The sequence below is a fragment of the Pristis pectinata genome, chromosome 33, assembly GCF_009764475.1.
Source record: "Pristis pectinata isolate sPriPec2 chromosome 33, sPriPec2.1.pri, whole genome shotgun sequence".
Lineage (NCBI taxonomy): Eukaryota > Metazoa > Chordata > Chondrichthyes > Rhinopristiformes > Pristidae > Pristis > Pristis pectinata.
The window spans coordinates 369,664-387,886 of record NC_067437.1 but is presented as its reverse complement, the minus strand read 5'-3'; the positions used below and the strand labels follow the sequence as shown (position 1 = coordinate 387,886).

Sequence of the window (18,223 nt, the reverse complement as noted above, 5' to 3'; positions counted from 1 at the left end):
CCCTTGAGCTAGAGGATTGGTGGTGACCTGATCAAGATCTCTGAAGTGTTTGGAACATTTATCAGAGGAGCTACTACCAACCTATTTCCTGTGATGTTGGAATTGAGAGCAAGGGACCACATTCCAAAATCGAAGTGAGGTGGAACTTTCTCCCCCAAAATGGAAGGAATATCATGGAATCATAGGAATGTACATCACAGAGAAAGGCCAATCAGCCTATCATGTGTGTGCTGCTAAATGTAGACTGTTGGGTTAATCCCACTTCCACTGCCCCACAGGTTATCACACGTCCAAGTTCTTCTGAACCCTTTCCCCGAAACACTTTGACAGTTGGGCGAGAGTTGGCCCCAAAGAGAGAGATGCGTAGTTTTTGTTGGGGAAGGAAACAGGGATATAGAATCAAGGTTGATCTAATAGAAAAGCAGAGCAGGTCACGGGGCAGACCACCTTCCTCCTGCTCCCAGTGTAACCCTGCTAAATATCAACAAGATGTCTGTGTGTGCCTCTCACTTTCGCTCTTTCAACCCTCTTTCCTGCTTCCGTACGGATCCTGCAGCATGTAAGTAGTTTCTGTGTGAGCCTGTTAATATGAAGCAGACTGTTCTCAGGAAATGCTCATAACCCCCAGCACAGTACAATGGGGCAGTGTATGGTATCTGGTGTAGTGCAGTGGGATGCTGACCAAGTTACCCAGACAGAATCTGGATGTTAAACCCCCTCCTTTAAAACACCACAAGAATTCTTAGCGTTCTCTGCCTTTACAGCCTGTGTCCCACAAACTGGCCTGTGCTTGCAAGATTTCTTGAACAAATTAAAGGTTCCCTTCTCATTTTACTTTAACTTTTCTTCTTATTTTATCAGGAGCAGGTCCTGCCAACATTTACTGCTCCTGAACTTTGTGGCTTGTTGGGCCATTTCAGAAGTAACTCAGTCATCGACCACATTTGTGTATCTGCTGTCACACTTGGGCTTGCCCTTCCAAGGATGACAGATATAGGAAATGGGCTGTGCGATTCTATCTGCTATCCACAGCCCTCTGCCCTTCAGCCCACCATCTGTGCAAGCCCACAAGTACCTATTTACCCAGATGACATTTCAGTCCTGGTGCAGAGTCTTGGCCCAAAACACCGAACTTCCCTCTGCCTCCACAGATGCTGCCTGACCTGCTGAGTTCTTCCAGCAGTTGTTTTGCTCCAGATTCCAGTGTCAGCAGTCTCCTGTGTCTCTGTGTTCCCATCTTATGCTCCCCACATTCCCATTAACTCCCCGCGCACACACTCTAGGGGCAATTTACAGCGGCCAGTTAACCTACTGATACAAGGTGGAAGGAAAGTAGAGCACCCGGGGGAAACCCAGACAGTCACAGGGAGAATGTGTAAACTCCACACAGACAGCACCAGAGGTTGGGATTGAACCCGTGTCTCTGGAGCTGTGAGGCAGCAGCTGTACAGTGGCGTGCAGAAGTTTGGGCACCCCTGGTCAAAATTTCTGTTACTGTGAATAGCTAAGTGACTAAAAGATGACCTGATTTCCAAAAGGCATAAAGTTAAAGATGACACATTTCTTTAATATTTTAAGCAAGATTATTTTTTTATTTCCATCTTTTACAGTTTCAAAATAACGAAAAAGGAAAAGGGCCCGAAGCAAAAGTTTGGGCACCCTGCATGGTCAGTACTTAGTATCACCCCCTTTGGCAAGTATCACAGCTTGTAAACGCTTTCTGTAGCCAGCTAAGAGTCTTTCAATTCTTGTTTGGGGGATTTTCACCCATTCTTCCTTGCAAAAAGCTTCTAGTTCTGTGAGATTCTTAGACCGTCTTGCACGCACCGCTCTTTTGAGGTCTATCCACAGATTTTCGATGATGTGTAGGTCAGGGGACTGTGAGGCCATGGCAAAACCTTCAGCTTGTGCCTCTTGAGGTAGTCCATTGTGGATTTTGAGGTGTGTTTAGGATTGTTATCCTGTTGTAGAAGCCATCCTCTTTTCATCTTCAGCTTTTTTTACAGACAGTGTGATGTTTGCTTCCAGAATTTGCTGGTATTTAATTGAATTCATTCTCCCCTCTACCAGTGAAATATTCCCCATGCCACTGGCTGCAACACAAGCCCAAAGCATGATCGATCCACCCCCGTGCTTAACAGTTGGAGAGGTGTTCTTTTCATGAAATTCTGCACCCTTCTTTCTCCAAACATACCTTTGCTCACTGCGGCCAAAAAGTTCTATTTTAACTTCATCAGTCCACAGGACTTGTTTCCAAAATGCATCAGGCTTGTTTAGATGTTCCTTTGCAAACTTCTGACGCTGAATTTTTTGGTGAGGATGCAGAAAAGTTTGCAAGACGGCCTAAGAATCTCACAGAACTAGAAGCCTTTTGCAAGGAAGAATGGGTGAAAATCCCCCAAACAAGAATTGAAAGACTCTTAGCTGGCTACAGAAAGCGTTTACAAGCTGTGATACTTGCCAAAGGGGGTGATACTAAGTACGACCATGCAGGGTGCCCAAACTTTTGCTTCAGGCCCTTTTCCCTTTCTGTTATTTTGAAACTGTAAAAGATGGAAATAAAAAAGTATTCTTGCTTAAAATATTAAAGAAATGTGTCATCTTTAACTTTATGCCTTTTGGAAATCAGGTCATCTTCTACTCGTTTAGCTATTCACAGTAACAGAAATTTTGACCAGGGGTGCCCAAACTTTTGCATGCCACTGTACCACTGTGTCATTGACTTCATTGGCCACTCGGCGCGAAGACAAGGTGTTGGCTGTACTCTCGTTGCTGCATCAGTGATAGTGGGCACAAAACTGTTGGTTTGTCACTTAAAAACCCAGCAGGTTCACTCCAGGGAATGATCTCAGCCTTCCTCATGTGGTCTGTCCTATACGTGACTCCAGGCCCAGAGCTGTGTGGTTAATGGAACTCCCTCTGAACTGGCCCAGTAGGCCACACGCTTCAGGGCAATTCCACATCTCCAACATGACCCAGTGATCGGCACCGAGAGTTCTGAGCCTTTTCTGTGCCCGTGTAACACAACTGGCCAGTGTTTGCAGGATAGAGATTCTGTTGTATCACTCTCTTATTGCCCTGATGTTTGTGGAGGATACAAGAGAAATAAAGGACTGCAGATGCTGGAATCTAGATGAAAAAACACGATGATGCTGGAGGAACTCAGCAGGCCAGGCAGCATCCATGGAGAAAAGCAGGCGGTCGACGTTTCGGGTCAGGACCCTTCTTCAGGACTGAAGATAGGAAAAGGGGAAGCCCAATATATAGGAGGGAAAAGCAGAGCAGTGATAGGTGGACAAAAGAGGGGAGGTGGGGTGGGCACAAGGTGGTTACAGGTAGATGCAGGTAAGAGATAGTGATGGGCAGGTGCTGGGGAGGAGGGGAGAGCAGATCCACCGGGGGATGGGTCAAAGGGAAGGAGGCAGGTGCCCCATGGGGCAGGGAGGGGAGGAGAGGGAAAAGGAGAGAGAAAGTATATGACGAGGAGGAAAAAGAGAGAGGCTGGGAAAGGGAAGAAAAGAAGCAATGTTGGGGGGGTGGGGGGGTTGTCGGTTTACTTGAAGTGGGAGAATTCAAGGTTCATGCCTTTCGGCTGTAAGGTCAAAGACGGAGAATGCGGTGCTGTTCCTCCAGTTTGCGCTTGGAATTCTCCTGGCAGTGCAGAAGGTGGAGGACTGACATATCAGTGATGGAGTTGGGGGGTGGGCGGGGGTGGTGGGGGGTGTTGAAGTGACTGGCAACGGGGAGGTGCAGATCGCGGTTACGGACAGAGCACAGGTGTTCTGCGAACCTCCACTGCCAGGAGAATTCCAAGCGCAAGCTACAGGAACAGCACCTCATTTTCCATCTTGGGACCTGACAGCTTAACAGCATGAACATTGAATTTTCCCACTTTAAGTAAACTGACCCCGCCCCCCCCCCCCCCACCTTGCCTCTTCTTTTCCATTTCCCAGCCTCTCTCTTTTCACCTCGCCAATTTTTTTCTCTCTCCTTTTCTTCCCTTCCCCCCCATGGGGCACCTGCCTCCTTACCTGTGACCCATCCCCCGGTGGATCTGCTCTCCCCTCCTCCCCAGCACCTGCCCATCACTATCTCTTACCTGCATCTACCTGTAACCACCTTGTGCCCACCCCGCCTCCCCTCTTTTGTCCACCTATCACTGCTCTGCTTTTCCCTCCTATATATTGGGCTTCCCCTTTTCCTATCTTCAGTCCTGAAGAAGGGTCCTGACCCGAAATGTTGACCGCCTGCTTTTCTCCACGGATGCTGCCTGGCTTCCAGCATCTTGTTGTTTTATGGCAAAGGATACAGTTTGTGTGAAGGCTGTTCCTGGTGTGTGGTCCATGGTCATTTAATGAGCAATTTTGAGAGAATCCACGAGCAGCCCTCTCGCCTGCCCCAGTTCCTGCCTCTCCTCTGCTCGACATGGCTGCATGTTGTCAGCAGTTCCTGGGCCAGGCCACAGCTGCTTCTCTGAGTCTCACCCATCCACTGAAGCACAACGAGGCCGTGCTTGTGTCCTGTGCAGCAGCCCTGGGCCTTAGATTGTTTGTAACCCAGGTCAGCGACAGTGCACTGGGACGAACGCAGTGCAGACCCGGGCTGGGCTAGGGTGGAGTGGGCGAGAGAGTTGGTGGGGTGGGGGGGTGTCAGGAGAAGGGCAGATGCCTCGGTGGGGTTGGAGTGTTGTGGGGCGGGGTGTCTGTGAGGTGGTTGGAGAATATTCAGGGGTAGGCTAGGTGTGGCAGTGTTTGGGGGGTAAGTGGGGGAGTTTGGGGGTGTGAATAGACGGGGGTTTGGAGGAATGTGATTGGGTGTGTGAGGGGGTGTTGGGGGGTAGGATGTGGGCTGTGGGGGTGGGGACTGGAAGAGCTGGGTGTGACGATGGGAATTGGGTTGTGTTGAGGGTGTGTGAGGGAGTATGTGGGGAGGTAGGGTGTGGACGGTGGGGGTGGGGGTGGGGTGAGAGGAGCTGGTGTCCAACCCTGAAGACCACCTTTACTGCGCAGGTGCAGACCCTGAATGAGCAGGAGTGGGAACGAGCCCAACAGGCCAATGTCCTGGCCAACGTGGCGCAGGCCTTTGAGAGCGACGTGGACGGTTCGGACATGGATGATGACGACCGGGAGACGATATTCAGCTCCGCTGACATTCTGTCACCGAGTGGGCAGACAGATGTTCAGACACTCGCTCTGATGCTCCAGGAACAGCTGGAAGCCATCAACAAGGAAATCAGGTGAGGAGAAGGGGGGGGGGGGGGGTGGTGGGGGATTGGTGGGGACCATTCCTTGGTTACCTAGAACATAGAACATTACAGCACAGTACAGGCCCTTCGGCCCACAATGTTGTGTCGACATTTTATCCTGCTCTAAGATCTATCTACCCCTTCCCTCCCATATAGCCATCCATTTCTCTATCATTCATGTGTCTATCTAAGAGTCTCTTAAATGTCCCTAATGTTTCTGCCCACAACCTCTGCCGGCAGTGCGTTCCACGCACCCACCACTCTCTGTGGGGGAAAAAGAAGTCCTGATATCCCCCTTATATCTTCCTCCAATCATCTTAAAATTATGTCCCCTCGTGTTAGCCATCGTTGCACTGGGAAAACGTCTCTGACTGTCCAGTCAATCTATGCCTCTTATCACCTTGTGCACCTCTATCAAGTCACCTCTCATCCTCCTTCGCTCCAAAGAGAAAAGCCCGAGCTCACTCAACCTGTCCTCATAACACATGCTCTCCAATTCATGCAACATCCTGGTAAATCTCCTCTGCACCCTCTTTAAAGTTTCCACATCCTTCCTATAATGAGGCGATGAGAACTGAACACAATACTCCAAGTGTGGTCTGACCAGAGTTCTATAGAGCTGCAACATTACCTCACGGCTCTTGAACTCAATACCCCGACTAATGAAGGCTAATACTCCATACACCTTCTTAACAATCCTATTAACCTGCGCAGCAACCTTGAAGGATACACGCTGCTAAGAGTCCTGCCATTAACCTTGTATTCTCCCTTCAAATTCGATCTTCCAAAGTGTATCACATCACACTTTTCTGGGTTGAACTGCATCTGTCACTTCTCAGCCCAACTCTGCATCCTATCAATGTCCTGTTGTAACCTACAGCAACCTTCCACACTATCCACAACACCACCAACCTTTGTATCATGAGCAAACTTACTAACCCAGCCTTCCACATCCTCATCCAAGTCATTTATAAAAATCACAAACAGCAGGAGTCCCAGAACAGATCCCTGCGGAACACCTTTTGTCACCAACCTCCAGGCAGAATACGCTCCATCTGCCACCACCCTCTGTCCTGTATGGGTGAGCTGATTCTGAATCCACACAGCCAAGTTTCCCTGGATCCCATGCCTCCTGACTTTCTGAATGAGCCTTCCACGAGGAACCTTATCAAATGCCTTACTAAAATCCATGTACACCACATCCACTGCTCTACCTTCATCGATGTGCTTTATCACATCCTCAAAGAATTCAATCAGGCTTGTGAGGCACGCCCTGCCCCTCACAAAGCCATGTTGACTGTCCCTAATCAGCCTATGCTTCTCCAAATGCCCATAAATCCTGTCTCTAGGAATCTTCTCCAGTAATTTGCCCACCACTGAAGTAAGACTCACTGGTCTGTAATTCCCAGGGTTATCCTTACTCCCTTTCTTAAACAAAGGAACAACATTTGCCACCCTCCAATCATCTGGCACTACTCCTTTGGCCAGTGAAGATGCAAAGATCATCACCAAAGGTGCAGCAATCTCTTCCCTTGCTTCCCGTAATAACCTTGGATATATCCCGTCCGGCCCCAGTGACTTATCCATCCTAATGTTTTTCTAAAGTTCCAGCACATCCTTTCTTCACGTCGACATGACTTAGCGTATCAGCCTGTGGTACACCATCCTCACAAACAAAGTCTCTCTCACTGGTGAATACTGAAGCAAAGTATTGATTAAGGACTTCCCCTACCTCTTCCGACTCCAGGCACATGTTTCCTCTTTTATCCCTGATCAGTCCTACCCTCACTCTAGTCATCCTCCTATTCTTCACATACGTGTAGAACGCTCTGGGGTTTTCCTTAATCCTACTCACCAAGGCCTTCTCATGCCCCCTTCTAGCTCTCCTAAGTCTATTCTTAAGCTCCATCCTGGCTGCCTTGTAACTCTCCAGAGCCCTGTCTGATCCATGCTTTCTAAACCTCAGGTAAGTTTCTTTCTTCCTCATGACAAGATATTCTACGTCTTTTGTCAACCACGGTTCCTTCACTCTACCATCCTTACTCTGCCTCAATGGAACAAACCTATCCAGAACCCAATGCAAATACTCCCTAAAGAACCTCCACATTTCCATTGTGCTCTTCCCCAAGAACATTTGTTCCCAATTTACGCTCCCGAGTTCCTGCCTGATAGCATCATAATTCCCCTTCTCCCAATTAAATACTTTCCCATATTGTCTGCTCCTGTCCCTCTCCAAAGCTATGGCAAAGGTCAAGGAATTATGGTCACTGTCTCCAAAATGCTCTCCCGCCGAGATATCTGAAACCTGATCAGGCTAATCGCCTAGTACCAGGTCCAGAATGGCCTCTCTAGTCTCCTCCAGCGCTAGATCACTGGGAGCTGCTCCCTCTGTAAACTGGTTTCTTGTTTGTTTTCAGGATGATTCAGGAAGAGAAGGAGACAACAGAACTGAGAGCAGAAGAGATCGAGAGTCGGGTGGGCAGCGGGACCCTGGAGGGGCAGCAGTCCGGCCGCTATCGCACAGCCCCCAGCCTCCCGCACTCCGTCACTGCGTCAACACTCGCCAGCCCCTCGCCTCCCAACAGTGGGCATTCCACCCCCAGGATGACTCCGCACAGCCCAGCCCGAGAGTGCGACCGGCTCAGTATCGGGAATGCCGTAAGTGCTGCTATGGGCCAGGTCAACAGGCAGTGGTTCAAACCCACCACCGGTCAGTGGGTCAGTTCCACCGCCGGTCAGTGGTTCGAACACACCACCGGTCAGTGGTTCAAACCCAAGTTCTGGCTGCACTTCAGCCCGATGCTGTTGGTTTACGGGCACCCAGTGCGGCGCGGGGCGGGACACGCAGAGGATCTCCTGGTGGGTCTTCTGCTGGGCCTGGCCAAGCTGGCCATCCACGGGATGCGGCGGCGGGCGGGCGGCCAAGGGTACTGGCCGGTCTGCCTGCCTGCCCGTCTTCCGTGCTTACGTGTGCACGTGGGTGTGTTTAGAGAGGGAGCATGCGGTTTCTGCGGGCACCCTGGCTGAGTTCCGCACTCGGTGGGCCTGTCAGGGGATCGCGTGTGTCGTGGACCGGACAAACGCGATCCTTATTTGAAGTGTTGCGTGTTGCGTTAACGGGTGTAGCGTTGCGTGTGTGTTTCATTAGTATTAGTTGGCATTCTCTACTGTAGTTATGTCGTTGCTTAGTTTGTTCTTTTCTGTATTAGATGTAGTGTATTGACACTGGTTGTCTTTTTGTAGTGCTTTTAGCGAATAAATGTTTATATAATAAAAAAAAAGTCGTTTGAACCCAGTGTCGGTCAGTGGTTCGAACGCACCACCAGTCAGTGGTTCAACTCCAATGTTGGTCAGTAGTTTGAACCCACCACTGGTCAGTGATTCAACTCCAAGGTCAGTCAGTGGTTTGAACCCACTGCCGGTCAGTGGGTCAGTTCCAGCGCCGGTCAGTGGTTCAAACCCACCACTGGTCAGTGGTTCAACTTCAATGTCGGTCAGTGGTTCAAACCCACCACTGGTCAGTGGGTCAGTTCCAGCACCAGCCAGTGGTTCGAACCCAGCGCCAGTCAGTGGTTGAAGTCCAGCACCGGTCAGTGGTCCAGTTCCAGCATCAGTCAGCAGTTGAAGTCCAGTGTCAGTCAGTGGTTGAAGTGCAGTGTCAGTCAGTGGTCCAGTTCCAGTGTTGGTCAGTTGTTGGAAGTCCAGTGTCGGTCAGTGGTTGAAATCCAGTGTCGGTCAGTGGGTCAGTTTCCGTGTCGGTCAGTGGTTGAAGTCCAGTGTCGGTCAGTGGGTCAGTTCCAGTGTCGGTCAGTGGTTGAAGTCCAGTGTTGGTCAGTGGGTCAGTTCCAGTGTCGGTCAGTGGTTGAAGTCCAGTGTTGGTCAGCAGTGCCAGTGATGAGTGGGAAAGAGAGAGTTGGAACGAAGGAGGTAAGGTCGAGGTGGATGGAAAGCAGGTCGAAGCTGCAGCTTGACGTGTTCACTCACAGAGAGGGAGCACACAGAAACAGGCCCTTCAGCCCACCGGGTCTGTACTGACCATCAACCACCTATTTACACTGGGCCCTGATGCAGGATTTCAACCCGAAACGTTGACAATTCCTTCCCCCCACAGTTGCTGCTCGACCCGCTGAGTTCCTCCAGCAGATTGTTGACCTATTTACATTAGTCCCATTTTATTCTCCCCACATTCCCATCTCCTCCCCCAGATTGTACCACACACCAGGGGCAACATACAGCAGCCAATCAACCTATCAACATGCACGTTTTTGGGATGTGGGAGGAAACTGGAGCACCCAGGGGGAAATGCATACGGTCACAAGGAGAGCATGCAAACTCCACGCAGACAGCACCCAAGGTCAGGATTGAACCCGGGTCTCTGGCTCTGTGAGGTCGCGGCTCTACCAGCTGTGCCCCCATGCAGGGAGTAATCTGCCGGTGACAGAGGGCAAAGCCCAGGGCAATAAATGGAGTCTATGTAGTGAAGACTACCAGAGAGAGGTCAGAGGGTGGGTACTCCACAGGGGTAACGCGCTTCCTGACTCCCCAAAACTATCTACAAGGCACGTGGGAATTTGTAGGGACGCTCTCACTTTACTGGATGACTGCAGCACCAATCACACTCAAAGCCTGACATCATCCAGCCCACTTGATTGACAGCCCCTCACCACCCCTCCCTCCACACCGGTGCACAGTGGCTGCAGTGTGTACCGTCTACACAACGCATTGCAATTACTTGAACTCTGGCAGCACCTCCCAGACCTCTAACCTCCGTCACCAAAAACACCACCAAGTTCCCCTCCTAGTCACACCCGGGGAAATATATCACCGTTCCTTGGTCGGCACTGGGTCTAAATCCTGGACGCCCCTCTTGAGCAGCCTGCGGGGGGACCTTCGCTCTGTTCAATGTACTTCAGGGTACAATGAGGTGGCTCACCACCACCTTCTCGAGGGCAGTTAGGAACGGACAATTAACCTAGGCCGCACCAGTGATGCCCACATCCACAAAACGAAATAGACTGGCTGAACCTTTGCTTGACCTTGACTTACAAGCTATTCAGGACAACAGTTGTAGGAACCACTGACTGTGAACGCCATCTTCTCGAACTCCAGTCCCCACCTGAACCTCCATGGGCTGTACTTAACTACAGTGTTGTCTCTGTTCAGTGTTTGGTCCAGTTGAAAAATTAAACTCCCATTTCCACCAATAAATGGACTCAGTGGTGTAGTCACCGTGAATGACGTTTGACATTCCTGAGGCTCTGAGAAAAGACAGGACCTAGGGGGCTGATGTTTCATTTGTTCGTTTGAAGTTGTGACAGTGTCCTGTTCTCCTGCCTAAAATTTAAGGGCAAGAATTCGAGGCAGGAATTGACCCCACAGCCCCACGATCCTTCAGTTTGATCACCCATTCAGACAGCTCGTAGTTGATCTGTGGGTTCGGCCCACCTTGCTCATTCTTGTCCCCTTACTCCAAAAGTATTTTGGCCTTGAATACCCACAGTGTTCTGGGGAGCAGAACAGCAAAGATTCACAATGGTGTAATCGTCCGATGGCCTTCTCATCCGACATGGCCACCCTTTCAGATTGTCTTCTTGATGTGTTTGACCAGCTGTCCACGTCTCACAACCTCACCATTAGCAACACACTACACCGACCAAAAAGCTTAATCTGATCCTAACTGCTGCATTCATTCAGCAAACTACACACCACGGGACGACCTCAGCGGGTCAGGCAGCATCTGTGGGGCAGACTGATGGTTGACGTTTCTTCCTGAGACCCTGCATTGGGATGCAGATTTGATGCAAAACGTTGACCATCCTTTTCTCCCCTCAGACGCTGCCTGACCTGCTGAGTTCCTCCAGCAGTTCATCTTTTTCCAGCATCTGCAGTTTTGTACGTCCAGGCTACATTCACACATTTGGTCTCACCCCAATAGAGATACTCCCTCCTCACCTTCCCTGCTACTCAACTAACTCGTTTCTCTCTCCCTCAGGTCAGATGAAGGGTCTGAGACCTGAAACATTAACTGTTTCTCTCTCCACAGATGCTGCCTGACCTGCTGAGTGTTTCCAGCATTTCCAGCTCTTGATTCAATGGGCTGGATGTCCTCATCCTGCTATCACCATTCTACAGAGCTGGGTGTACTAAACAAACAGATTGTTCAGTTTTCCGAATCTGGTGCCTTTACCTGTAACAGGTTAGATAACCATTGACAGATGTTTCTCCCTTTGCCAGAACTCCCTGACTCGGGAAGACTCCCGTGAAGACAAGACCACCATCCAGTGTGAGACCTCCCCACCTCCGACCCCACGTGCCGTGCGACTGGAACGGGTCACCCAGGCTCTGCAGGCCAGCGCTCTGGATGACAGTCGAGAGCCTCGCAGGTGAGTGAAAGACTCGGTGGGTGGGGGTCCTTCCCTGGATGAAGGGGATGGACTGACACAGGTCTTCAGGATTCGGAAAGGGCTGGCTGGGGTGCGCAGGGGATAATGATCCCACCAGTAATGAACCCAAGGTGTGGACATGCAGTTATCCCTCAGTTCCAACAGGGAATTCTGGAGAAGTTTCTTGTCCAAGAGAGTGGTGAGAATGTGGAGCTCACTCCCATAGGGATCTCCCATGGGGAAAAATCTCCCATGGGGATTTACAGGGATCATGAATAATGACACGAGGGAGGAAGGAATACGATGCTGTGGGATCCGGGAACTGTATTGTGGTGGTTAAGTTACTGGTTCAGCAGCCAGGGTTCCAAACCGTTGATCTAGAGATACAAGTTCAAATCCCACCACACCACTCATTACTCCTGAGAGAGAAGAAGCCAGTGTCTTCTTCTGGCTTCGTCTTCTTCGGGCAGGCACGGTAGTGTAGCAGTTAGTGTAACGCTTTACAGCGCCAGTGACCTGGGTTCAAATCCAGCCACTGTCTGAAAGGAGTTTGTATGTTCTCCTTGTGTCTGCGTGGGTTTTCTCCGGGTGCTCCAGTTTCCTCCCACATTCCAAAGACATACAGGTTAGGAAGTTGTGAGCATGCTATGTTGGCGCCGGAAGTGTGGCGAAACTTGCGGGCTGCCCCCTGAACACTCTACGCAAAAAGATGTATTTCACTGTGTGTTTCGATGTACATGTGACTAATAAAGAGATCTGATCTGTAAGGTGACTGTCGATTATTGTACAGACCATCTGGGTCACGTGTCCTTTGAGGAAAGAAGTTGTCTTTGCCATGTCAGGTCTCCCTGTGACCCTGGACCCTCAGTAACGTGTTGACTCCCAGCGCTGCCTCAGTTCTCCAGAATTCAGGATGAACATTAATTGTTGGCATTTTGTGTGGTGTCCATAGTCAGTTAGTGACAAATGGAACAAAGGCAAGGTGGGAGGAGGCTTGTGTGGAGAGTAATCTCCAGCACTTGTCAGTCGACCCCAAAGGCCCATTTCTCAACTGTGCAGACAGCTGACCTCTTTAATGCTGTGGCTGTTGTCATGAGGAACCTGCAGTTACCGTGATGTTTCTCCAGGTGATGCTGTCTGGGTTTGTCCTACATGGGTGAGGGACCTCACGAGGTGCGTGTTCTGCTTCCCTTGGAATTGGGAGCTCATTTGTACCAGGCAGACTTGACAGTATCAGACTTACCACGACAGTGCATCAGACAATGCTGGTCTTTGCCCCGTGTTAAGGGGAAAAGTGAAGGGGTGCAAGGAGACAGTGTCTACCCCTGCCCCTCTGTGTGGAGGAGGAGATAAAAGTGTGGGTGCTGTCAGAGATGGGTCCATCCTTCCCTCCACCTGCCTCTGTTAGTGGGGGTTGGATGGTACTGTAGGTGCAGAGAATCCCTCAGGGTGACCCTTCCTCCCAAAGGGGTGGTACCTCCAGGATCCAGAGGTTCTTCGGTGGTGAAATGTGACCTTTGCCACGAACTCTGACACATGAGCCCCAACCCCATGTTTTGGTGCCAAAGGTTTGCCAGGGTAAGATCCTTGATGCTCTGCGTGGGTCAGACTGGAAGCCCTCCTCGTGAGGCCAAGGAGGGTGGCTGTAAATGATTGTGTGCCCTAGTTGGTTGTGGATGGAGGAGCAGGGAGGGTGGGGTCTCGGGGTCTGTGAGATCCTTGGGGGAGGGGCAGGCTGGGACGGGTTGTATCTGAGCTCACAATGTCCATACGTGGCTGCCAGTCTGTCAGGTTTCCAGGACGGTCTGGGCAGCAGCAGCAGCAACAGCAGCCAGGACTCCCTGCACAAGGTGCCCAAGAAGAAGAGCATCAAATCGTCCATCGGCCGCCTGTTTGGAAAGAAGGAGAAAGGTCGCCTGGGACACGGCGTCAGGGACTCTCCGTCACAAGGTAGGCTTTTCACAGCCGGAATCCCCCCTCACCGGGCAGTGGGACAAGCAGAAAAAATGGGTTGATGAGGTTGTTGCCTGTCCGGGGGGAAGTGGAGGGTCCTGGATTCACACGACCCAACACCAGACCTGAGAAGTCTGAATGATAGACCTCGCAAGACCCTCCCCACCTGAGATGAGAGGAGCTGAGGGATATCCATCTCTGAATGAGATCATCCTCCAGGGTGTGGAGCAGGGATTGGGTGGCACACTGGTACGGCAGATAGAGCCGCTGTCTCACAGCACCAGAGACCTGGGTTCATTCCCGACCTCTGGCACTGTCTGTGTGGAGCTCGCACGTTCTTCGTGACTGCATGGGTTTCCCCCAAGTGCTCTGATTTCCTCCCACATCCCAAAGAAAGATGGATTGGTAAGTTACTTGTCTGCTGTAAATTGCCATTGTTTACAGGTGAGGGGTAGAATCTGGGGGGAGTTATTGGGAATGTGGGGAGAATAAAACATGGTATTAGTGTAATTTTGTGCTCGATGGTCTGTGCAGACTTGCTGAGCTGAAGTGCCTGTTTCTGTGCTGTATGACCCCATGACTTTACCACAGAGTTTTGGGGAACAAGGGTCCCTTCGATACAGAGGGTAGTTGAGGCAGCTTCATTTAAGAAAAAATTCAGATTGAATATTTGAAGCTTTGGGGTGAGCGTCGAGGTTACCTGTGTAGGTTGTAGGCAATCCTCATAGTCAAGTGTGCCAAGAAGGTTTGAGAGGAGCTTGAGTAAAAATTGACATTGATGCACATTAGATAAAAGAGGCAGCTTTAAAGAAGATTTAAAGAGGAGAGTGCTTAGAGAAGGGGTTCCTGAGTTCAGGGACTGAGCGTGCCTAGGCACACTGCCGATGATGGAGCTAAGGAAGTTAGGTAGGGAAAGCAGCCTGGAATTGCTGAAGGTTGTTGGTGCAGAGGAGGTTACAGAGACATTGGACAGGCCCCAAGGCAAAGGACAGATTTACGGTCAGGTCATCCAGAACACAGAGCGAATACTAACCGGAGGATCCACAAGGGGAGAGTGGTTAATGTGGGACTGGCCCACATGTGGTGGAATGAATAGGCTTCTGTGTTTGATCTTCCGTGGAGTGCAGAGACTCCTTGGAGAAACCAGGCTGGTATCTGTGTCTGCAGCTAACCCTAACCCAACCTGTCCACGGCTGAACAATGCACAAACCTTCACAAGCTGCTCTGGGTGTGGATCTCCTTCTCTCCAGGAACAGGAGACTAACACAATGTGATCTGTCTCTTCCTCAGCTGGGACACCAGACACTGAGGTCTCTCCACAAGACCCCCTAGGACTCTCAAAACTGGGAGGACCAGTAGACAAAGACCGAAGGAATAAGAAAAAGTACGTTTATGCATTCCTGTTACTGGAGGTAGATCACAGCGTCGAACATGCATCCCAACCCAAACCCTGACCCAAATTCCGACCCCAAATCCTGACCCCAATCCCAATACGAACCCTGACCCAAATCCCGATCCCAAATCCTGATCCCAACCCAAGGCCTGACACAAATCCTGACCCCGAACCCTGACCCAAATCCCAATCCCAAATCCTGACCCCAATCCCAACCCGAGGCCTGACCCAAATCCCAACCCCAGTCCCGACCCTGAGCCCTGACCCAAATTCCGACCCCAATGCAGGCAACTACGGTAAAATTATGATAATCCAGTGTATTCGGGACTTTGGTGGCACTGGGTTCACAGATTTTCCAGACTGTTGGATGTTATTCCCATTAATACCCATCAGATTTTTAATTCACGTTTAGATGTTACACAGTATGACAATAAATGTCCCAGTGAACCTAGTAAGTGTAAAGGGACCACGGAGACCACAGCCTCAGCGAGACCAAACAGAGTGCAGAAAACATTACCCAGTGAACCACAACCAGGACCAGTGGTATTTCCAGTGGTTGAAAGCAGAACAGTGGAGTTATCCTGTACACAGAAACCTGGTGCAAATCTCCGAGCGCCTCTATCGTAGACTCCGAGCCCCTCTATCTTAGACTCCGAGCCCCTCTGGTGTAGTCTCCGAGCCCCTCTGGTGTAGTCTCCGAGCCCCTCTATCGTAGTCTCCGAGCCCCTTTATCGTGGATTCAGAGCCCCTTTATACCAAAGACAAGCGGAGGAATCCTTGACCACTGTTCTGGCCAAAACCTTTATCCCTCAACCGTCAAAAAAATCTGGGTTTTCTGATCTTGCTCTCGCTGCTATTTGTGGGATCTTTCTGTGCTCAGGTGGGCTCCAGTGTTTCCCTACATTGAGCAACAAACCTGTTTGCAGCCTCCTGAAGCTTGAAATTTTGCACCAATAAATACAGACTAAAACCTCTCCTCCAATAGAAGAAGGTTCCGGTTTGCAAAATGAACCTGCAGTGGGATGTCACCTGTAAGATACAATAAACCCTCCTACTACAATGTACCAGAAAGAGTAACACAAATCAGTATATTAATCTGTAGATAAAGGCTGCTGATCGTTATTTGTGATGTTTTGATACAGTACAGGATGTTGGGCCGAATGGCCTGTTCCAGTGCCAGTATTGTTTCTTTGCCTTGACTTTCTGGGGTTGTTCTCTGAAGGAATGGACTCTTGCTTTGCAGGCACGAACTGCTGGAAGAAGCTTGTCGTCAGGGACTTCCCTTTGCTTCCTGGGATGGACCCACTGTTGTCGCGTGGCTGGAGGTGAAAACATTTTTTGCCTAATCCAGGGGAGAGGGGAGGGAGAAGCAATGGGACTAACAGCACAGAGCCGCTGCCTCACAGCTCCAGAGACCCAGGTTCAATCCTGACCTCCGGTGCTGTCTGTGTGGAGTTTGCACATTCTCCCTGTGACCGTGTGGGTTTTCTCCAGGTGCTCCAGTTTCCTCCCACATCCCAAAAATGTGAGGGTCGGTGGGTTAATTGGCTGCTGTAAATTGCTCCCACTGTGTGGGTGAGGGGTAGAATCTGTGGGGAGTTGATGGGAGTGTGGGGAATGTGGGATCAGTGTAGGATTGGTATAGTGGGTGGTTGATGGTCAGTATGGACTAGGTGGGCCGAAGGGCCTGTTTCCCTGCTGTGTGTTTCTATGACTGTAAGAGCCAAGTGCCTGGCACTCAACCAGCCAAGGAGTGGGCTGCAGCTTTATTTCTCATGATTTTTTTTGTGGGATGTACTTTGCATTTATCCGTTCATGGTATATAGGTGCATTGGCAAGACCAACATTTATTGTGCATCCCTAATTGCCCCTGTGAATTAAGTGACCCTCTGCCATTTCAGAGGGCAGTCAGCCACATTTAGTCACCTGTAGTCCAGACAGGGTAATGACAGCACATTGAAGGACATGAGTGAACCAGGTAGGTTTTACAACAGTCCGATAGTTTCATGGTCACCGTTACTAGTACAAGTATCTCATTCCTGATTTAATAATGAATTTAAATTCCTCATCTTTTGTCTTGGGATTCAAACCAGAACCCTGAGATTAATATTCCAGGCCACTTGAACCTAGCCCAGTAGCTGGAACACACCCACAGTGTGTCAGACCCAAGTTAGAGAAGAGGAACTGCTTTGTTGAACTGCCTCAGTTTGCTCAGTGAAGGTGTCCCAGTGTTGTTGGTTCCTCCCCTGAAGTCACAAGGAGATAGGGTGGGAGAAATTGTTTTATGCAGCAGGGCACTGGACTTTCTTACCCAAGTAAGAATAAATCTCTGAAAAGGAAACATTTAGGTAGTGGTGGGGAATAATGGGTTAAATAGACGGAGTTAATGGGATTGTGGATGGATTTATGTGGTTAAATGGATGCGGTTTACAGGGATGTGGATGGGGTTATGGATGGGGTTTAGGGGGTTAAATGGATGGGGATTCACAGGGTTATATTGGTGGGGTTCGTGGGGTTAGGTGGAGGGAGTTTAGGGAGTTAAATGAATGCAGTTCAGGGTTAAGTGGATGGAGTTTATGGGGTTGTGGGTGGGGTTCACTGCATGAAGTGGATGGGATTTATAGGGTTCAGTGGATAGGGTTCATGGGGTTCAGTGGATGGGATTTACAGAGTTGTGGGTGGGGTTCACAGGGTTTAGTGTGTGGGGTTTGCGGAGTCGTGAGTGGCATTTACAAGGTTAAGTGAGTGGCTTTTTCTGAGGGTGGGCATGGACTTGTTGGACCAGGCTGTCCTTGTCCTGTGTTGAAAAGACTTAAGGTTGAAGCCTGCTCTGTGTCTTTGTGCTGAAGGACACATCTGTCTTCCCTCTCTCTCCAGCTGTGGGTTGGAATGCCAGCCTGGTACGTGGCTGCCTGCAGAGCCAACGTCAAGAGTGGGGCCATCATGTCAGCCTTGTCCGACACGGAGATCCAGCGGGAGATTGGGATCAGTAACCCCCTGCACAGACTGAAGCTCCGGTTGGCCATCCAGGAAATGGTGTCTCTCACCAGCCCCTCGGCACCTACCACATCGCGAATGGTACGGACACCGCGCGCAGGACCCTGGAAATGTGGAGAGAGCTCCCCTATCTGCCATCAGAACATGGCCATTGTGATCTTCCAGTGGCCTGACACTCGTGTTGAATGGGATTTTGGTTCCATTCGAGGCACTGCTGTCAGATTACAGCAAAATCTTCCCAACCTAGCCCAT

The 18,223-nt window shown here is 50.3% G+C and overlaps 1 protein-coding gene across 4 annotated transcripts in view; it reads left to right on the top strand.

Annotated features, from left to right (window-relative positions):
* Window positions 1-18,223, top strand: part of ppfia3 (PTPRF interacting protein alpha 3) — a 106,207-nt gene that overhangs the window by 68,559 nt on the left and 19,425 nt on the right. For all 4 annotated transcript variants that reach the window (XM_052042905.1, XM_052042904.1, XM_052042906.1 and 1 more), the window contains 7 exons: window positions 5,010-5,236; window positions 7,663-7,903; window positions 11,480-11,628; window positions 13,412-13,578; window positions 14,872-14,965; window positions 16,218-16,299; window positions 17,852-18,052. In XM_052042905.1, the coding sequence (XP_051898865.1) occupies window positions 5,010-5,236; window positions 7,663-7,903; window positions 11,480-11,628; window positions 13,412-13,578; window positions 14,872-14,965; window positions 16,218-16,299; window positions 17,852-18,052 (1,161 nt within the window). The remainder of the gene's footprint in view (window positions 1-5,009; window positions 5,237-7,662; window positions 7,904-11,479; window positions 11,629-13,411; window positions 13,579-14,871; window positions 14,966-16,217; window positions 16,300-17,851; window positions 18,053-18,223) is intronic.